Below are 19,243 nucleotides of genomic sequence, written 5' to 3' on the forward strand. Positions count from 1 at the left end.
GTTATTTGCAACTTACGTGCTTTAGTTGAAGGTTCAGAGAAGAAGTAAAATATGACAAAGTCGTCCACAAATAATAAACATCAAACAAAAGACTTCGCTGTGGACGTAATACGAGGGTCACTCCAAAATAAATGCACACTATTTTTGTAAAAATACAGTTTTCATTCTGCATGTGTGAAAGTTTTTCAGTGTGTAGATACATCCTTCCCGTTTGATTTCAGACTTAGTTCAACCTGTTCCCGTGAGTGGCGCCGTCACAGCATGGTTTCAAGATGGCTGCTATACTTGACGTTCGTCAGAAGCAACGTGAGAAGTGCTGCCATAGAATTCCTGTGCTGTGAAAACGAGACAGTGGGAAACATCCACAAGAGGTTGAAAAATGTGTATGGAGATGCTGCTGTCGATCGCAGTACAGTTAGTCGGTAGGCAAGCACGTTACGTGATGACAGCAGGCACGGCAATATTGAGGATTGTCCTCGCAGCGGCAGGCCTCGTACTGCACACACTCCAAACAATGTGCAGAGAGTTAACGAATTGGTGACTGCTGACAGACGCATCACAGTGAACGAATTGGGATAGGGGAAGGAAGTGTTTGCAGAATACTGAAAGTGTTGGCGTTAAAAAAGGTTTGTGCCAGGTGGCTCGCAAAGAAACAATAAAAACGGTATGCAGCGAACTTTTGGAACAGTACAAGAATGGTGGAGATGAATTTCTTGGAAGAATTGTGACAGGTGATGAAACATGGCTCCATCATTTTTCACCAGAGACGAAGAGGCAATCAATAGAGTGGCATCATGCAAACTCACCCAAGAAAAAAAAATTCAAAACCACACCTTCTGCTGGAAAAGTTATGGGTACGGTGTTCTTAAATTCCGAAGGACTCTTGCTTGTGGACATCATGCCAAGTGGAACCACCATAAATTCTGATGAATATGTGACGACACTGAAGAAATTTCAACATCGATTGAGTCGTGTTCAACCACATCGGCAAAAGCAGGATGTTTTGCTGTTGCACGACAATGCATGGACACATGTCAGTCAAAACACCATGGAAGCGATCACAAAATTCGGATGGACAACACTGAAACACCCGCCTTACAGTCCTGACCTGGCTCCATGTGACTATCATCTCTTTGGGAAACTGAAAGACTCTCTTCGTGGAACAAGGTTTGAAGATGATGACTCCCTTGTGCACACTGCCAAACAGTGGCTCCAACAGGTTGGTCCAGAATTTTACCTTGCAGGTATACAGACGCTGGTTCCAAAATGGCGTAAGGCAGTTGAGAGGGATGGAAATTATGTTGAGAAATGAAAATATTGTTCCTAAATGATGTATCTACACACTGTAAAACTTTCAAACATGTAGAATAAAAGATGGATTAAAAAAAATAGTGTGCATTTCTTTTGGAGTGACCCTCGTACTATTGAACAGCAAAATCAAACAGAGCCACACTTAAAGCAGATCCTTGAGGGGCAATATTCTCTTGCTCGAATCGCTCAGAATGAGCATAATCGACACAATGCGGAAAACAACATCCGGAAATGAAGGACCACACGAAGACTCGTAGTTGTCATCAGAAGCGTCATTACTGAAGCTGCCCCAGGATATGATGCTTCCAAGTAGTGTCGTAGGTCATCTCAGGATCGGAGAAAATGCCAATCAAATGCAGTCTAATTAGGAAAGACTTGTATTTCCGCTTCCGGCATGGCGAGGTTGTCGAGGGTTGAACGATACATCTGAAACCCACACTGGGAGCGACTAAGTAGATACCGCGATCCTAGAACCCAAGTCAGACGGTGGTTGATTCTGTGTTATAGCGTGTTTCGTCTGCAACTTGTGCGTGAAATGCAACAGTAACTGCTGGGTAATGTGCGCCTCCTTCGACGAATCAGGAAAATCGCCAGTTAACCAAACTTTATCAAAAAGGGACAGGAAGATTTACTTTGCATCCTGTGTGAGACACTGTAACTTCTTGTATGGGATTCGATCTCCACCTGGTGCAGTCTCCTTGACCCGAGACAATGCACACTCAAACTCCCATATAGAGAAGCGGCAGTTGCAGTCCTTGGTGCTGGTGGATGGAAATCCAGACCACACCACTCCATTAACTCTCTATGGCAGCGGAAATCTGGATCCAGATTTCCAGTGCCAATGACCAAACTGAAGTACACTCCATTGCCTGTGCGGTGTCCTCAGGCATAAACTGGACACATCCTTGCCTCAGTACACACGAGTTACAGACGCTGAGACATTTGCCAGATATCCTCCTTATGGCTTCACATACCTTTCAACAGCTAGTCGAACTATTTATCGACTACGGAAACATTTGTCAAGACCTCTTCATGCTCTCCTTGATTGTACTTCATGCCTTTGCCCTCGCTACCCAAAAGGCTGCAAAGTTCATAGCTGACAGTTGGCATTCTAACCGTCGCAAAGCTATGCATCTAACCTTAACTGTGGAACGGCACTCACCGTTGCGCCAAGGAATATGTCGCTTCTGAAATCTGCCTTAGGACTTTAGGATATATGCATCAGCAGCACGGTGGATCACAATAGTAAGGCAATCCACCCAGTCTTGGACATTATCTCGGTTTTCAAAAAAACGAAATTGGCTGTACAGTGTCCCGTTTGCTCTGCCGTGCATCCACTGCCGTTTTTTCCTTTCAGGGTCAACTCTACGTGAGATATGGATCCAGATAGGAAAGTGTCACCTGAATGCAAGTCATCGACCGCTTCCCAGTGGGCAGCGATTATAAAGGTAGGACGATAGAAAGCAAGGTCTACGGCCGAGAATGACGCTATGGCAATGCTAAAATGCATGCTACCACCAGATTTAAGAAGGCGTAACTCTGCTGACATAATGCAGCTTTCGACAAGTCGACCCTGGGGCTGGATGGTTTAGATTCTCATAGCACATTATATGCATTAACATTAAAAATTGTAACGGCGAAAGGAGTGTGCACTAAGGCAGCAACTGCCTGAATAGCTGTTTGGAGATGGGCAGAAGTGGAGTGGTAAGTGTCCTTCACAAAACAGCCTCTCCAGTTTTAAATCTGTCTCCACCGAGGTCATCTTATTGATGGAGGCTGAATTTCCTGTGTACAAGTCTGTCGCTGCATTCAAAACGCGTTTCCTGAAGTAACGAAACGCAGGGGCCTCCCTTGTGCCAACAGTTTCAGCTCCTCCATGTGTGTTCTGTGCCCATTAAGGTACCATTGAAGCACAGGAGCTATTTACTTGGGATATTTATGTTTTCCTCTTGCTCTTCTGCGTGTAAGAGAACCGCTCCAGAAGGCAGACATTTGGGAGGACTCGAGGGTTCAGTCAGGCAGGTTTCGAAGCTCATAGCAGAGTCTTCGTCCCTGGAATGTTTCTGTATCCGACGGTCCATTCGCTTGATTCCGTCTTCTTGGCATACGCTGAGCCTTAGTCTTCTCCATCAGATGTGATGACACTGATGTAGGCTGAGGCAAACAAGATTTCAGCAATGGCCCTTTCAGAGGGGCAACTAAGACAGGGGCTGAAGCACTGCTTGTCAGTGGAATTCGCGTGGTACCAATAACAGTTTCATCTGAATTGTTGCTTCAGCAGGTGCAGGTGCATTTGCAACAGTGTTTCTTGCTATCATAATCCATAAGTGACATATCGGTGGAAACACTAACTGTTGCAGGTTTCTTCGTTAGTGCTGCAGCAAACGATGTTGAACATGTTGCAGGTTGAAGAGATTTGTTCATCTTCTTCGCATCTGCGTAGGATATGCGCTTAGTCACCTTCAGTTCATGAATTTTTCTTCTTTGAACACCATACACTCTCTCTTCCAAGCGGACTGCGAGACAGAAGAATTGACACAAAGTTCAAGGAAAGTATACGCAGTTCTTACAGGGTGACCGGACACAGCACACTTACCAAACGTAGCTTGATCTTCACACCCCATACTGTTGTGCTCAAAGTTCTGGCACGTGGAACACCTCATAGGGTTGGGGAAGATGTAAGCGGAGCAGACACGGACGGAGGATCACCCTAGAGAAGATACGGGCTACAAATGGGGAAATCCACTGAGATAAGCGACTGTGACAAAGGGCTGATTATTATTACACAGTGCCTGTGAACGAGTACCTCGAAAGCGGTGAAGTTAGTCGAATGTTCACATGCTACTTTCGTGAACATCTATGGAAAGAGGTAGAAGGACAGTGAAACTACCACTAGGTGTTAAATGGCTGGACGTCCATGACTGTTCACAGGACGTGGGGTTCGGAGGCTTGTCTGTTCTGTAAAGTAAGATAGATGGTGATCCGTGGCACCTCCGCCGAAAGAGCATCATGCTGGTACATGCACAATTATTTCGGAACATATCGTTCATCGTACATTGTTGAACATGGAGCTTCGCAGCAGATCAGCCCTACGTGTTCACATGTTGACCCTACAACGTCAGTTACGATTGTAGTGGGCACGGGAACATCGAGAGTCGACCGTCGAACGTGTCGGCTCTTCGGTGAATCATATTTTTGCTACAGTATGTCGATGGTCGTCTCCACAAACGCCGTCATCGAGGTGAACGGCAGCTCGAAACGCGCAGCGCGCCACGTACGTAGGATGGTGAGAGCAGTACTATGCTATGGGGGTCATTCTCCTGTGCTTGTATGGGACCTGTGGTAGTAATCGAAGACACGCTGACCGTTCGGAACCACCTGCATTCCTACATGCTTGATGTCATCCCAGACGCCTACGTATAGCTTTCCGTGTCTCAGATACAGAACCATATTAAAGTGGTTTGTGGAGCATTATAGCAAACACGTGTTGACGTCTCGGTGACCAAATTCCCCTGATGTAAATCCTTTGGAATCCATATGGGTAGCTATCGGACGCCGTCCTCACGTATGCATACCAGCGGCCCGTTATTTACGCGAATTAAAAGACCTATGCGTAGACATGTTATGCCACAGACATCCGCAAACCTACAAAAAACTGTAGGATCCCTGATACGCAGCAGAATCAGTGATGTCTTTCGTTCCAAAGACGGATAAACAAGCTTCTTATCAAGTGGTCATAATGTTTTGGCTCATCAGTGTACACTGCTTCAGAATTATTAAATTGCGTTGATGATGAATTAGACAATCAATATAAAACAATTCTCCGTGATAAATGCTTTTCCCTAGTGGCAGACGAGTTTACAAGTGTTTCCAACCGAAGCGAACTGCCTTTGCTAGTTCATTATGCTGCGCCGACTCTGTCTTTTGAGGTGAAACAAAGATTTTCAAGCCTGGTTGATGTGAAGAGTACTACAGCTGAATGCATATTTACAGCAATTGATAATCAACTAAAGAAACGACAACTTTCTTACGGCAAATCAGTAATATGCTCTTTTATGGTGCTGCCAGTTTTAGTGGTTTGGTCATTGGGGTCCGCCCTCAGTTATTAGAGAAAAAGGGACAGGAGCTGACATACATTTACTGCAGAGCTCACGTTTTGTCAGCTGCTGCCTCCAACTTTAGGATTAATGCCCTAAAATAAAACGCACGTGACATATTGTTAAGAACATTTACAAATTTTTTCATGCTTCTCCTAAAGGAGAAAATATATTGCATAATTTCTGTGTACCTAAGAGAACTTTTCTAAAAAATAAAAGAAGCTGTTAAACTCAGCTGGACTGAGTACCTATCGCACACTTCAGGCTATACTCCTAAGCCACAAGTCGATTATGGTAGCATGTGGATATATACACAAGGATGGTGCGAATTTAGTAATTTTAGAAGATGAAATCTTCTTATGAATGATGAGTGGCCATTTCATTGTAGATTTACTGATTTTGCAAAATACATTAAATGCCGTCTCGAACTTAAGCAGAGCATTGCAAAAACAATCACTGAAAATTTCACAGCCCCCTGTACTTGTTTAGAGAAGTCTGGAACATTTAAAATACATCGACTGCCTTTGCGATTGGAACGGACACTGTGCGGAAGATGAAACACTAAAAGAATTAAGAAACTACAAACAGACACAACAAAGTTACGGAGCTGTTCACGGAGCACAAGAAACAAAGCATGAAAAGGTAAGGAAATTTGTGAAAAGTATGAATAACGAAACAGACTAACGGTTGAATAGCAAGGCTGTGTGAGTGATAGAGCTAAGTGCGTATTCGGAAGACTTAAAAGCATTTCAAGAATTTACTGATAATGCTTCACGTTAGTACTTTAAAAAGTTCTCGCTCTTACATCAAACTAGTGTTCTTTTAGATATGTTGCTCGTAATGAATCAGAAGATTCATCTTCTGATGTTATTTCTTTTATCTTAATGGCCGACATCGCCTATGAAGCACTAAGGGCACTCGCTGAATGTGTGCTGTGCATTCCCGTTTCCACTTTCCACGTAGAAAGGTCATTCAGCATAAATGAACAGGGTGATGACAAAATTAAGAACTATAAGGGCAATTAAATGAAAATGAGACAGATGGAAAAAAGTAAGTAAACTGTTTATTATTTAAAAATAAAAATCGCCTTAGAAGTTAATACGTTTATCCTACTGTGAGACAAAATGGTCAATGCCTTCATGGAAAAATGTTTGAGGTTGCCTACATAATCACTATTGTACCCAGGCTTGCACCTCTTTCTCCGAAGCAAATCGACGGCCGCGAATGTTTTTCTTCGGGGCACGAAATATATGGAAATCACATGGGGAGAGATCGAAACTGGAAGGAGGATGTGTAAGGGCTCCCCAGCGAAACATTAGCAGCGTAATTGGAAAAATAGGCACGCCAACTCCGGGAAAGCAATGATGACCTTTTCTCCGACTGCAAGGGGCCGCTGTTCATTGATTTAAATATGAAGAAAAAGTAATTTGTCAGTTCAAAACAGGAACACCTTCTATTAGCTGAATGGTAGAAACAGAAATGCTTAAAATTTAAGTCACTTCTTAGAATCTTTTATGTATCATTTTGCGCAGTACTAAATCAGTCAACGACTTAATTGATAAATATTTCTCTGTTGAATATTATTAATTATGTTTCCAAGAGGAACGACAGAAAAAAGTGTACTGCATTTATTACTGCACAATAATTTCTATTTTCGAACCATTCCGGGCAGTCATCGTGTTGTTGCGGAGAGACGTACGTCACAAGAAAGAAACATTGTCTGCATGCTCAATAGCATTAGTATTTCGGGATTTTAACTGTCTTATTTAAAATTGAGTATCATTCATAAGCATCTATGAGATACGAAAATTCAAAGTTAAAGGGACTTCTGAATATATTCAGTCGCTCAATTTCTGTATGGATCGCTGTTACAGTAACTACTCAATTACGAAATTTTAATTTAGGTTTGGTTGATAAATACCTTTGGCGATTCGTAGACCTTCTCCAAGTGGATAATGTTTGGATGCGTAATGAGGCGCAAGATTCTAATTTCTCGATCCACCAACTTCATTCCAGGGTACTTGGCCTATAATGAAAGATACGCGCTTTTTTTAGCCACTGTGAATTTACGATAATAGTCTACATAGCAATTATGAAAGGCAAGAAATAAAATGTAAAATAAAAAAGGAAGAAATAAAATATTAAATTACTGTAAAGCAACTGCCATCGCTTGAATCTAAGCTACTTTTCCGTATAGTGATCGTCATTTTCATTGCTCTCAAGCTGCGCAAGCTTCATGAGAACAATTTTCAAAATGTGTTTTAAAAAATGGAATCAGTTCTAGTTCCAGAACATAATAAAACAAAAAAAGAAAAGTAAATTTCTTCATCTCGTTATCATAGGATAAATTGATAAGGAGAGCAGTCAGCATTCAAAATGTAAGTAACAGCGAAAGAGAAAAATTTATTCGTGCATTTACACTGTAGGGTGCCACTGTGTGTGTGTGTGTGTGTGTGTGTGTGTGTGTGTGTGTGTGGGCGCGCGCGCACCTTGAAGTCGCCTGAAGAATGAGTTCACACGACTATGTATCAAAAAATAAGACATATATTTGTCTACACATGGTGTCCCACCTGACTCTGACACCGAAACGAAAGAAAACGTGAAAACTGCAATTGGTCACGGAAGCATCTACTCTGGGGCTCACACAATGGGTAAGAATGCACAATCCATAAATGTGAACAAACATCGCCTTCAGTACAAAGTTACGTTCTTTTTTTTTTAAGTGGTATGTCTTTCTTTCTTTCTTTTTTTTTAAATGAAAACTAAATATACACTTAATGACGACTCATATATTCTGAAATACGTGCCACATTTTATGCCGTAATGCATAGACCAAGTGTTGCCTGTTGTAGGCATCGGGGCAGTGCAGATCACCCGCATTGCGGCATTACAGCGTTACAGCAAAAGCTGTGGTATCGTTTCCATTAATTACAGTCTACGTATTTGAGAAGGTATGAGGTTCAGAGAAGTGAAACTACGTCTGCCATCACTAATTGTACGTCTAGCTTTCATTTCGGTAGAAAAAACATTCATGTGCTATTTAAAACAACGTAACTCTGTGTTGAAAGTCATATTTGTTTACTTGTGGGAATCTGACATTTCCGCCCATTGTGCGAGTAGTTGACATAGGAGCATCCCTAGCCAACTACATTTTTCGCATTTTGTGTCATTTCGGAAATATATGAGGTGGCAAAGTTAAGTGGGACATCCTATATATATATATAATTGTGTACGTATTTAAACATTTTCACACTTTTTCTATTTGTCGTAGGTAATGGTTTCCAAATGAAAGAAACTATTCGAAACTAGTCACCAGCAAAAAAAATATTATATGCATCTGTCACAGAAACCTTAACTAATTATTTATAAATAAATTTTGTTGCCGATCCTGATACCAATGCAAAACTATAGTTGTACAAATTTAACCTCTATTCTTTGCTTCTGCTACACACAGTCCAACTGTTTTAAGATCTTGTTGGATTTCCTGCATACATTGTCCTACTGTCTTCTTTCTAAGATTTCTCCTCACAAGCTGCTATAAAATCCTTTTTCCTTTCAGTTTCAAGACGTGAAAGAAATAAGAGATTCTTTTCTTCTTCATTGTTTTCAGGCTGGGTTCATCTCTCGATAGAGAGCTACATTTCAAACGATTCTCCAGAGTCTTTCACCCTGATTTTTATTTATTTACGTAAGTTCTAATGATTCTTCGTTCAGTTTTGAGGAGCCGATTAGTTCTTCTTCCATAGTTCGCAAGAATAAGTGGTTTCTGTGAGGGTTATGGTATTATTTTGTTTGATCTAAATGTCTAACGACAAACATTTCTTATTATTAGTTGAGGTAGTTAGAAATTGAGCTTTTTTTCATTTTTTGTTCTATTTATCCACATTTTTTAAGTTATGCTTGATTATTTTCCCAAGATATTTAAACTGTAGAGATATGTCAATTTTTAAATTATTGATGAAGATTTTAATTATACACAGGGATTTGCTAAGCCTGATCTCAGTTTCCTAAAAGTATAATTGTTATCCTATGTTGAAGGTGTTTTTTACGGAGGCTGATTGATTGGGCACGAACTGCTTCCACGTCAAGAGCTAAGATAGCTGAATCAAGCAAAAACCATATAGTTCATTTCTACTGAGGGTTTTGCACTAATTTTGATTTGAGATGGGTTTCCTTTTAGCAAAATATTTATGATGTAAATCAGGGCTACACTGAAGAGCAGTAAGGATAATCACTTACTTTATCTATGATCAGTTTTTATTCTGAAAGCGTTTGACATTTCTTGTGTGAACATTACTTTGTAATCTGTGTTGCTTAAGGTTAATTCAATGATTTATTGTTAAGTTGGGATGAGGAATGTGAGATCTGAGGATTTTTAAAAGTGTGGATATATGAGTGCTATGAAACGAAAAGCTGATTATTTCTGTACTTGTAATATTCCATTATTACTTTCAGGCTGAGAAACTGGTCTCGGCAGCTCCTGTATGGGAGATTCTCCTTGGTATTCTCCAAGTCATAGTTCCAGAGTGCTTTTGGTCTTGTTGTAAACTGTATGGTAAAAGATTCTGTATGTGAGTCCAGAAATGTTACACATCTGTAATTATCTAACTTTCAAATAGTTGTGGATTATTTCTGTGGTTCAGTGTTCTGGATTTTTCTCTGTTATCCACAACTGACTAGATATTTTAGGAGCTTTATGATTGCAGGCTTTCCTGCGCTTTTGCAGATTCTTGCACAGATCAATTCTTCGCAACACATTTCTGATTATTTAGCTTTCTGATTATATATAAAATTTTAGTATTTCAGGGATCATTAACATCAAAGAAGCTGGAACTCCTTCTTGTCACATACTTAGAAAATGCCACACCTGAAATTCAAAGAATCGGAGCCAGCATGAAAAATTTTGAGAATGTACAAGAAAACAGAGCCAGCAGGGCGCGGTTGGGCGTGGCAGAATGTTGACGTGGAGCTCACTCGAAGAAGCTGCTAGAACTTTCAAGACATTGGCGATGACCATATATGGTCTCACACAAGGGCTCGGAAGAAGTGGCCAGAAACGCCGTCGGTGAAAGAGCTACGTGGCCTACCGCATATTATAAAGACGGAGGACGTGGCGCCCGACAAGGAGTTCAGTTCAGACAGTCGATAAAAGAGGGAGCTTCGTGCAGGACAGGCTCAGAGCCTGAACGAGCAGCTTTCCCTCTGGCTCTTCTCGCGTCCGTATTTAGCAGCGTAGACACATCTCCCTACAGCGGACATCATAGACCGAAATAGTTCAATTTCATCCAGTCATCCATTGAGTTTCTGCTCAGAGAGGCTTTAAAGACTTCTGTTGATTAGTCTCGATTTTTGTTCATATATTTCCTGACTAAGTTCCATAATTCCTTCAGAACATTCATTTATCCATCTTACCGTTAGCTAACTGGACAGACGTTCCTCATTGTCTATGTCATTAAGTGTCTAAACAGCTCACTGGACACGACAGTAGTTGGGGGGGAGGGGGGGTGTATGTCCTAAACAGAAAAGTGTTGACCTAAGCATGGATGCTTTTTTATCTGTGGTGTCATATTGTAGCTGAGACAATTGCACATGTTATATTTCGATGATAGCAGCATCAGCACTTCCTTATCTCCGAGGCCATTCGGGGAATCATGACATCAGGATCATTACATCTGGCCAGTGTCAAGGCCATGGAGCGGCAGGGGGAGGGGAAACAGAAGAGACTCCAGCCCATGCCCCCTGTACCCCAGCTCTGCAGCCAAATATGAAAAAAGTATCTGGATTGCCTAAAATACAAAAAAAATTGTAATATGTGTTTGCATTATGGACTTCCAAATATTCGCTTAACGACTGAGTCATCAATCACATTTATAAATTTCATTTGAAGCTGTATATCATTCACAATCGAATACTTGAATTCTCTATAAATAATTATAAACCAACATTTGTTTGCAAATGTGAATTAGGAATTCAAATTTGTTGGAAACCAGTTCTACCTTAAAAAGTATCTCACAAATGCTGAAAGCGTGAAATAAAATCAAGTCTTGTTTCACATCGCTGTTGCTCCTGTCATGAGCTGATGGCTACACTACAAAAAAAATTAGGGCTCCTGTCACCAGCAGATGACTGCACAGCAGAAAATGAGGACAATTCGATCTTTGTACCACGATTTTCTATGAGGTTGTCCCTATCGTCAGCAGATGCCTGCACTATAGGAAACGTGAAGTGGTCGTTTGTTGTAGCATGAGTAGGTCTCACTGTCACTAACAGATGGCTCCCATGTTAAAAACACAACAACAGAGTTGTATATCAATTATTTTGCGCATATAAGATGTTGCAGTAGTCTATAATTCCTGCAAAAATACGTCTGCAATCTAAAGAAAAGTCCAAGTTAATTTCCACGAGTACACAGATTTGTCAAATTAATGCCTAAAGCGCTAGCTTTCCATCCTGATAACAGTTGACATTTTAGAGGGTAGGCCTAAGAAACCAATGTCATAAAACTATTCTGACCAGGCTTATAACGGAAGAAAAATATGTATTAGGTATTACGTAAAGTATTACAATAAAGAGATAGGCACACAGGCAAAATGAAAATCTGAATGTAAGTAATCAGGCATACTCTTGCTGTCAGGCGCAATACATCCTCAAATTAAATATTTCCACATTTATATTGTTCTCAAGCACAGTTTTAGGAGGGACACAAGTGACGTATCATATTATTGAATAGAAGAAATGTAATCAATAATAATGAATGATAGTTATTAACATTATTACAAATAGGCCTACTTTCTTCGAAGTTTGCAACCAGAACTACAGTGCCAGAGCTCTCTAAAACTTTATAGCTGTAGTATTTTCCAGAATTGCGACGTCGCAATATTCTAAAAGATCTACAAAATACGTTGACAATGCGGAAAGGTGATGTTTACTCTGATTATGTAGGACTAGTTGAGGTTAAACACATGAAAAAAGCTGTAAGGCTCAAGTCAGCACATATGATGTCACAGTATTCTAAAAATGTATGGTTAAATCTAACCTTTATGTTGTAGCAGTATCTAGATATGTAAAGTGCGTATTCAATCTGTGAAGTTGCGTTTTGGGAATATGGCTCACGAAAATATGAGTAATAAAATCTTTAATCAATTACATGTCACACATACATGCGCAAGACAATTGCCTTATTAGGGAAGGAAGGAATAAGGTGCTTGGTTACGATACATCACTTCGACTACAAGACGAAAGGAACTGTTTATAAAAACATGAACAAATGTGTTAAGTGTGAGACATGTGACATTTCCAAACAAAATGTCAGAGTCAACAGGCAGGAAGTAAATGAAATTACTTACCATTTACTGCGAGACGCCTCACACTTCACATGAAAAATATACTTATAAAGAAATTAAATATTTCGACATCTAAATTGTCTGTGTATCTCACTAAACTGTATGCTTAACGTAATATAAGCATGATCTCCACGAAAATACGAGCTAAAATAAAATAGTATTACAAGTAGGATTTCGCACACCTAGCTACCACAATGAGTCATCAAATACACCTAACGTGTAATGCATGACTGTGTATAACCACCCTCTATTGTCATTAATACTAAAAAACTGCTGCAACAGGTATTAAAGGGATGTTAATTGTTTGCCTAATTGTTTCCCTGTAAGCCAGTAGACAAGCAGCAGAATCGTTATTAACCGCCACACGGTAGCTACTCAGTAAGTTATTTGTTAACTGACACGACATGGAAGCAGTTGACACAGAGTAAAGTGGAGCACATCGTAAATACTGTTTGATTATGTTTAACACACGAAAGGAGTCTTGCACAGGGTCAAAATATAAGACATATCCCGTTCACAGTGCAAGATTCTATTGTATCTTTCATTTTAATTCCGAATGCTATGGTATTCTATCCCAGTACATACGAGCTGTAAGTTCAGTTCTGGCTATAAAAATACAACAACCGTTTACAAAATTTAAAAAACTGACAGAAGAACAGCTTGTAACGGCAATTCGGAAATGCTCCATAGCAGTCTATTGTCATTTTCGAATGGGAAGCCTTTCTGTATGCAGGACAAATTTTTGGGCGGTGTTCTGCAGTTTGTGTACTGGAGTAATAAGTCAGTAAGCATGGGTAATATGGTGTGTGTGTGCGTGTGTGTGTGTGTGTGTGTGTGTGTGTGTGTGTTTGGTGTTTATGGGCAGTCTACAGGAAGGTTACCAGTGCCTAGGTTCGAAAAACTACACTCCTGGAAATGGAAAAAAGAACACATTGACACCGGTGTGTCAGACCCACCATACTTGCTCCGGACACTGCGAGAGGGCTGTACAAGCAATGATCACACGCACGGCACAGCGGACACAACAGGAACCGCGGTGTTGGCCGTCGAATGGCGCTAGCTGCGCAGCATTTATGCACCGCCGCCGTCAGTGTCAGCCAGTTTGCCGTGGCATACGGAGCTCCATCGCAGTCTTTAACACTGGTAGCATGCCGCGACAGCGTGGGCGTGAACCGTATGTGCAGTTGACGGACTTTGAGCGAGGGCGTATAGTGGGCATGCGGGAGGCCGGGTGGACGTACCGCCGAATTGCTCAACACGTGGGGCGTGAGGTCTCCACAGTACATCGATGTTGTCGCCAGTGGTCGGCGGAAAGTGCACGTGTCCGTCGACCTGGTACCGGACCGCAGCGACGCACGGATGCACGCCAAGACCGTAGGATCCTACGCAGTGCCGTAGGGGACCGCACCGCCACTTCCCAGCAAATTAGGGACACTGTTGCTCCTGGGGTATCGGCGAGGACCATTCGCAACCGTCTCCATGAAGCTGGGCTACGGTCCGGCACACCGTTAGGCCGTCTTCCGCTCACGCCCCAACATCGTGCAGCCCGCCTCCAGTGGTGTCGCGACAGGCGTGAATGGAGGGACGAATGGAGACGTGTCGTCTTCAGCGATGAGAGTCGCTTCTGCCTTGGTGCCAATGATGGTCGTATGCGTGTTTGGCGCCGTGCAGGTGAGCGCCACAATCAGGACTGCATACGACCGAGGCACACAGGGCCAACACCCAGCATCATGGTGTGGGGAGCGATCTCCTACACTGGCCGTACACTACTGGTGATCGTCGAGGGGACACTGAATAGTGCACGGTACATCCAAACCATCATCGAACCCATCGTTCTACCATTCCTAGACCGGCAAGGGAACTTGCTGTTCCAACAGGACAATGCACGTCCGCATGTATCCCGTGCCACCCAACGTGCTCTAGAAGGTGTAAGTCAACTACACTGGCCAGCAAGATCTCCGGATCTGTCCCCCATTGAGCATGTTTGGGACTGGATGAAGCGTCGTCTCACGCGGTCTGCACGTCCAGCACGAACGCTGGTCCAACTGAGGCGCCAGGTGGAAATGGCATGGCAAGCCGTTCCACAGGACTACATCCAGCATCTCTACGATCGTCTCCATGGGAGAATAGCAGCCTGCATTGCTGCGAAAGGTGGATATACACTGTACTAGTGCCGACATTGTGCATGCTCTGTTGCCTGTGTCTATGTGCCTGTGGTTCTGTCAGTGTGATCATGTGATGTATCTGACCCCAGGAATGTGTCAATAAAGTTTCCCCTTCCTGGGACAATGAATTCACGGTGTTCTTATTTCAATTTCCAGGAGTGTATTTTGAACAGGTTTAAAATCTGTTGTGTGGAGTCAACTGCAGGGTTACCTTTGCTCATATCAACTTAACGCTTTTCCAAGAAGAAACTAGCTATTGCAGCACATTTGTGCAGATGACTATCTCTACAGATAATGTTTTTATTCTGCTGAAGTACTGTATCACTGTATATATTACCTAGGAGCCAGGGAGTGTCTTATGGTTTTAATGTTTAGTTAGTTAGTTAGATTTAACTAAATATTTCAACTAAATAGATAGGACTAAATAGTTATATTTAACTTTATTTATCATGCTGTGATTACTGTTTTAGTGTGTGTTATTGGTTTATTTTGTTAAAATATCGCACTGTGTTACTCCCAATTTAACATCACACGTTTACTTATATCTTAGAATGGAAAAACGGCGGTATTTGAAGAGAAAACATCAGTAGAAGTTATAGCAAATATCGATAGGATGGGGGTGTGGTTAGAGTAGAAATATCATGACACCTTTCTGTTATTTATTACTGCAATACGTGTTGTAGCTTTTGTTTGGTTTTATAGCAATGAAAAATTGATCACACAATGGTGTGCTTACATAGAATGTTCTGCGTTAGGCATCCGACGCTATGTGTTAGGCGTTATACATTTACAGTGAGGTACTAGGTGTTAGGCGTTACCAATTAGGCGTTAGGCATTAGGCGTTCAGCTTTGGGTATTGAGCATTAGCCATTGTGTGTATCTGATGTCTCATTGTGCTTGCAAACTATGTGACATCTTACAAATAATACAACTTTACCTTTGCTCGAATTTTCGTAAGGGTGTTGCTTATATTACAGTAAGCAAGCATTTTCATAAGTAATACAGACGTGAAAATTATTTTTATAATGCTTATAACTGTGGAACAGTGCAACCCGCCATGACCTGTCAATAGGCATAACCTACAGACACCCTACAAGAATTTCTAGCGATTACAATCCCTAACGTGAGAGAATGCTTTGCAATTTTTGAATAACAACTGTCCTGTGAAACTAGGATGGAGAAAACTGCTTTTAATGCAAAATGAGGTGACTTCTGCAGAAGGCTGGTCGACATTGCTATGCAGCACTTCTTCGAGTTTCAGCTGCCTTTCACGGTACTCGCACATACACCGATGCCACAGTCACCACAAAGCAGTCGACCACCTCTCCACAATTTAGCAATATGCAAGGCACTCCATCCCCTATTGTAATGTACCATAATGTAAATTTATTGGTGGACTGACACGCAGAGCTGGTCTTGTTCATACAGTAATATGCTTGCTGCAACATAGGTCATATCACAGATATACCTTAGACATGTGGTTCCTGACTGACTGAAACGCCTAAAAAGAATATTGGTTGCACGCTTTTCATACCCGAAAGCTTCCTAGGAGTTAACTTGCTACCAGCCATGTGTAGGGCGGTCTGCATTGTTGTGTTTTGTCCTCAATACGTTGCATTATCCTGAAAATAAGTGAATTCGAATGTGTGAAACTGTTTCTTATAGTTCAAACATAGTATATGTTCCAAAATCTCTCCAGTCTTTGGACAATGATACTGTTGAACGCATTTCCATAGAATCAAGCGTTGTATAATACCTACTGTTGTGTATGTGTTATTGACTGCTCCATGCGACATCTCTTCGACAATATTGCAATACGATATCATACACTATAGGGAGCACATGCTATGGTAACTTCCGACGTAAACAGTTTGCTTCGGTCGTTCTATAAAGTTTTCTATGTGGGGAGTAACGTTTAATTGGAGGGAACATTTCACATATAAAATGACAGCTAAGGCCATACTTTAGTAGATACATTAATCTTTTTCATGTTCCAAGTATTGCTTTACTGTGCGAAAATTTAAAAGACAGATAGTGGTCAGGTTTTGTAGTATTTACAGACAACGCATCGACGCAACTGTCGTCTACCCCATATTATCAGTTTTCGTGTCCATATCTCTTTTCTTGACTTCATTTCTTGACTTTTCTTTTTAGTAAACGTAACACATTAACCAAGCTTAGGGACTTGTTACTCCAGTATACAGACTGCAGAACATCACACAAAAACTGGCATTTTGCTGCATGTACAGAGTCTCTCGATTGTAATCTGACAGCAGGATGCTATGGAGCGCTTCAGAATTAACAGTTACAAGTTGTTTAATCCACCAGTTTTTTAACTTACGTAAAAGTTGTTATACTGTTATAGCCAGAACTTTACTTATGGTTCGCATGAGTTGGGATAGAACACCACAGAATTCGCAATCCAAATAAAGGGTACAGTAGACTCTCATAACTGGGAACAGGATGTGTCGTGTATTTAGACCCTATGCAAGTTTCCTTACGTGTATTAAACACCATCAAACAGTATTTACGACGTCCTCCATTCTGCTCTATGCCAATTGCTTCAATGTGGTGTCGATTAACGAATAACTAACAGAACAACCGTTGCGTTGTGTTTAACAACTATTTTCTGTTTGTCTACTGATGTAAAGGTAAACGATTGGCCTATGTGCATACGTCTTCAATAAGCTTCTGCGAGTCCAACAAGTACGACGCAGAAGAGCTATTTACTGGCGGGACTTAGGTGTCGCGGAATATTTTGTGTGGAATTATGTAACTCAATAGCCCATTAGACCTGTAGTACAGTTTGTGCCTCCTACGCTGGGTGTCAGTACAAGCTTTACGCCGTTCCGAATCCTATACATGAACCTGAAATATGAACAATTGTTTTGCAAATGGCTGCTTGCTGCAAGGTTGCGTAAATAAATGTAAGGTTTATGTGTGAACTGTGGTGAGTGATAATTCCTGTGTAGTTCTCTTTATATAAACTAAAATTAATTTGGATAAAATATCAACAAACTACATTTGTAATATTCAATTACAACGAAAAACATGATTGGGCTTAGCAGACACATCACGTCCAGTGCAGTGACTTCACCTAAGTTGAGGTTACATTGCCTTTTGGTTGCTTTGCTTTCATGTTTACAGCTTTTTCTGCTTTCAGGACCTTTAGTAAATAAAATGTTGTTTGCTGAGGACAATGTGGCATTTAATTTTACATAATAAACGAATAATGTGTAACTTGGTAAAATATTAGTGAACTTGGTAAAATTTTGTTTTGTTTCAGGCTATAGCTACCTACTACAGAAGAGATCTTGCAGACGAAGAAATTCGTACTCAACTGGAAAATTATCAAAATGATACTGATACACCATTTGAATGAAGTGAAGCCAATGAAGATGAAATGCACTCCACGGAATAATAAAGCAAAATCTCTTCAGGCGTATGCAAACAAACAACCATGCAGTTCGCTTTTGAAGTATCTGCGCTAGCAGAATAGAAATGCGGAAAACACAAGTCCGAAAACAATTTATTGGACTGGCCAAAACGAAACAATAACACAATCTTCGAAAGAACAACATACTCGATCCCAACTGCGGATCGTCACAAATATAAAATAACAAATAATAACAGAAAAGACCCGATTATTCACGGGCAGAGATCACAATAAAACAATTCTGCAATGTCAAGCTGTTCGTCGACTATACCAAGTCCATCTGCAAGAGATTGGCCAGCCAGAAGAGGCGTGTGGCCGTGGCTACTGGGGCGGCAGCTCTATATACTGCCAAACGGTGCGTCGGGCTAGCTGCGACATCTGGTAAAGCTGTTCTGCAGGCTCCGCGAACGGGTAGCGGTCCCTGACGTCCATTAGTGGGGACCTGGTGTTGTGTTGTGTTGTGGCCGCCGGTAAATGTTTGTGTTCACAACACAGACGACGTAGGTTTTCCTGGCGAATATACGCCCTGTAATGCAGGCATCCCGTGTTGGTTGGACGTGAAGTGGGATGCCGAAGCAGTAGGCGCTACGCTGTATAAAGTGGGCGGCCACAGCAACTTTCGTACAAATTATTATGGAAATGAATTATGCAGTGTATCCAAAACCCAGAAAGAGAGAACAAAGAATAAAGTAGGAGTGGTGACACTCGTACATAATTATAATGAAGGCGTGGATGACGTAGATAAAGCTGATGTGTTAGGGTCCCTTTACGAAATAGACATAATGTCAAAAAAGTACTGATAGAGTCTGTTTTATGCAGTGGTGGAAATTATCCTTTGAATTCCTATATCTCATTTTGTAATATAAAAGGGACACTTCCATTGACTGATTT

The 19,243-nt window shown here is 41.3% G+C and overlaps 1 protein-coding gene across 1 annotated transcript in view; it reads right to left on the reverse strand.

The window, feature by feature from the left end:
- Positions 1–5,470: 5,470 nt before the first annotated feature.
- Positions 5,471–19,243, reverse strand: part of LOC124606211 (serine/threonine-protein kinase 33-like) — a 41,464-nt gene continuing 27,691 nt past the window's right edge. Inside the window, exons 3-4 of the mRNA XM_047138184.1 lie at positions 7,330–7,434; positions 5,471–5,503 (exon numbers count right to left, since the gene is read on the reverse strand). Of these exons, the coding sequence (XP_046994140.1) occupies positions 5,471–5,503; positions 7,330–7,434 (138 nt within the window). The remainder of the gene's footprint in view (positions 5,504–7,329; positions 7,435–19,243) is intronic.

Source organism: Schistocerca americana, chromosome 3 (genome assembly GCF_021461395.2).
Source record: "Schistocerca americana isolate TAMUIC-IGC-003095 chromosome 3, iqSchAmer2.1, whole genome shotgun sequence".
NCBI classification, from domain to species: Eukaryota; Metazoa; Arthropoda; class Insecta; order Orthoptera; family Acrididae; genus Schistocerca; species Schistocerca americana.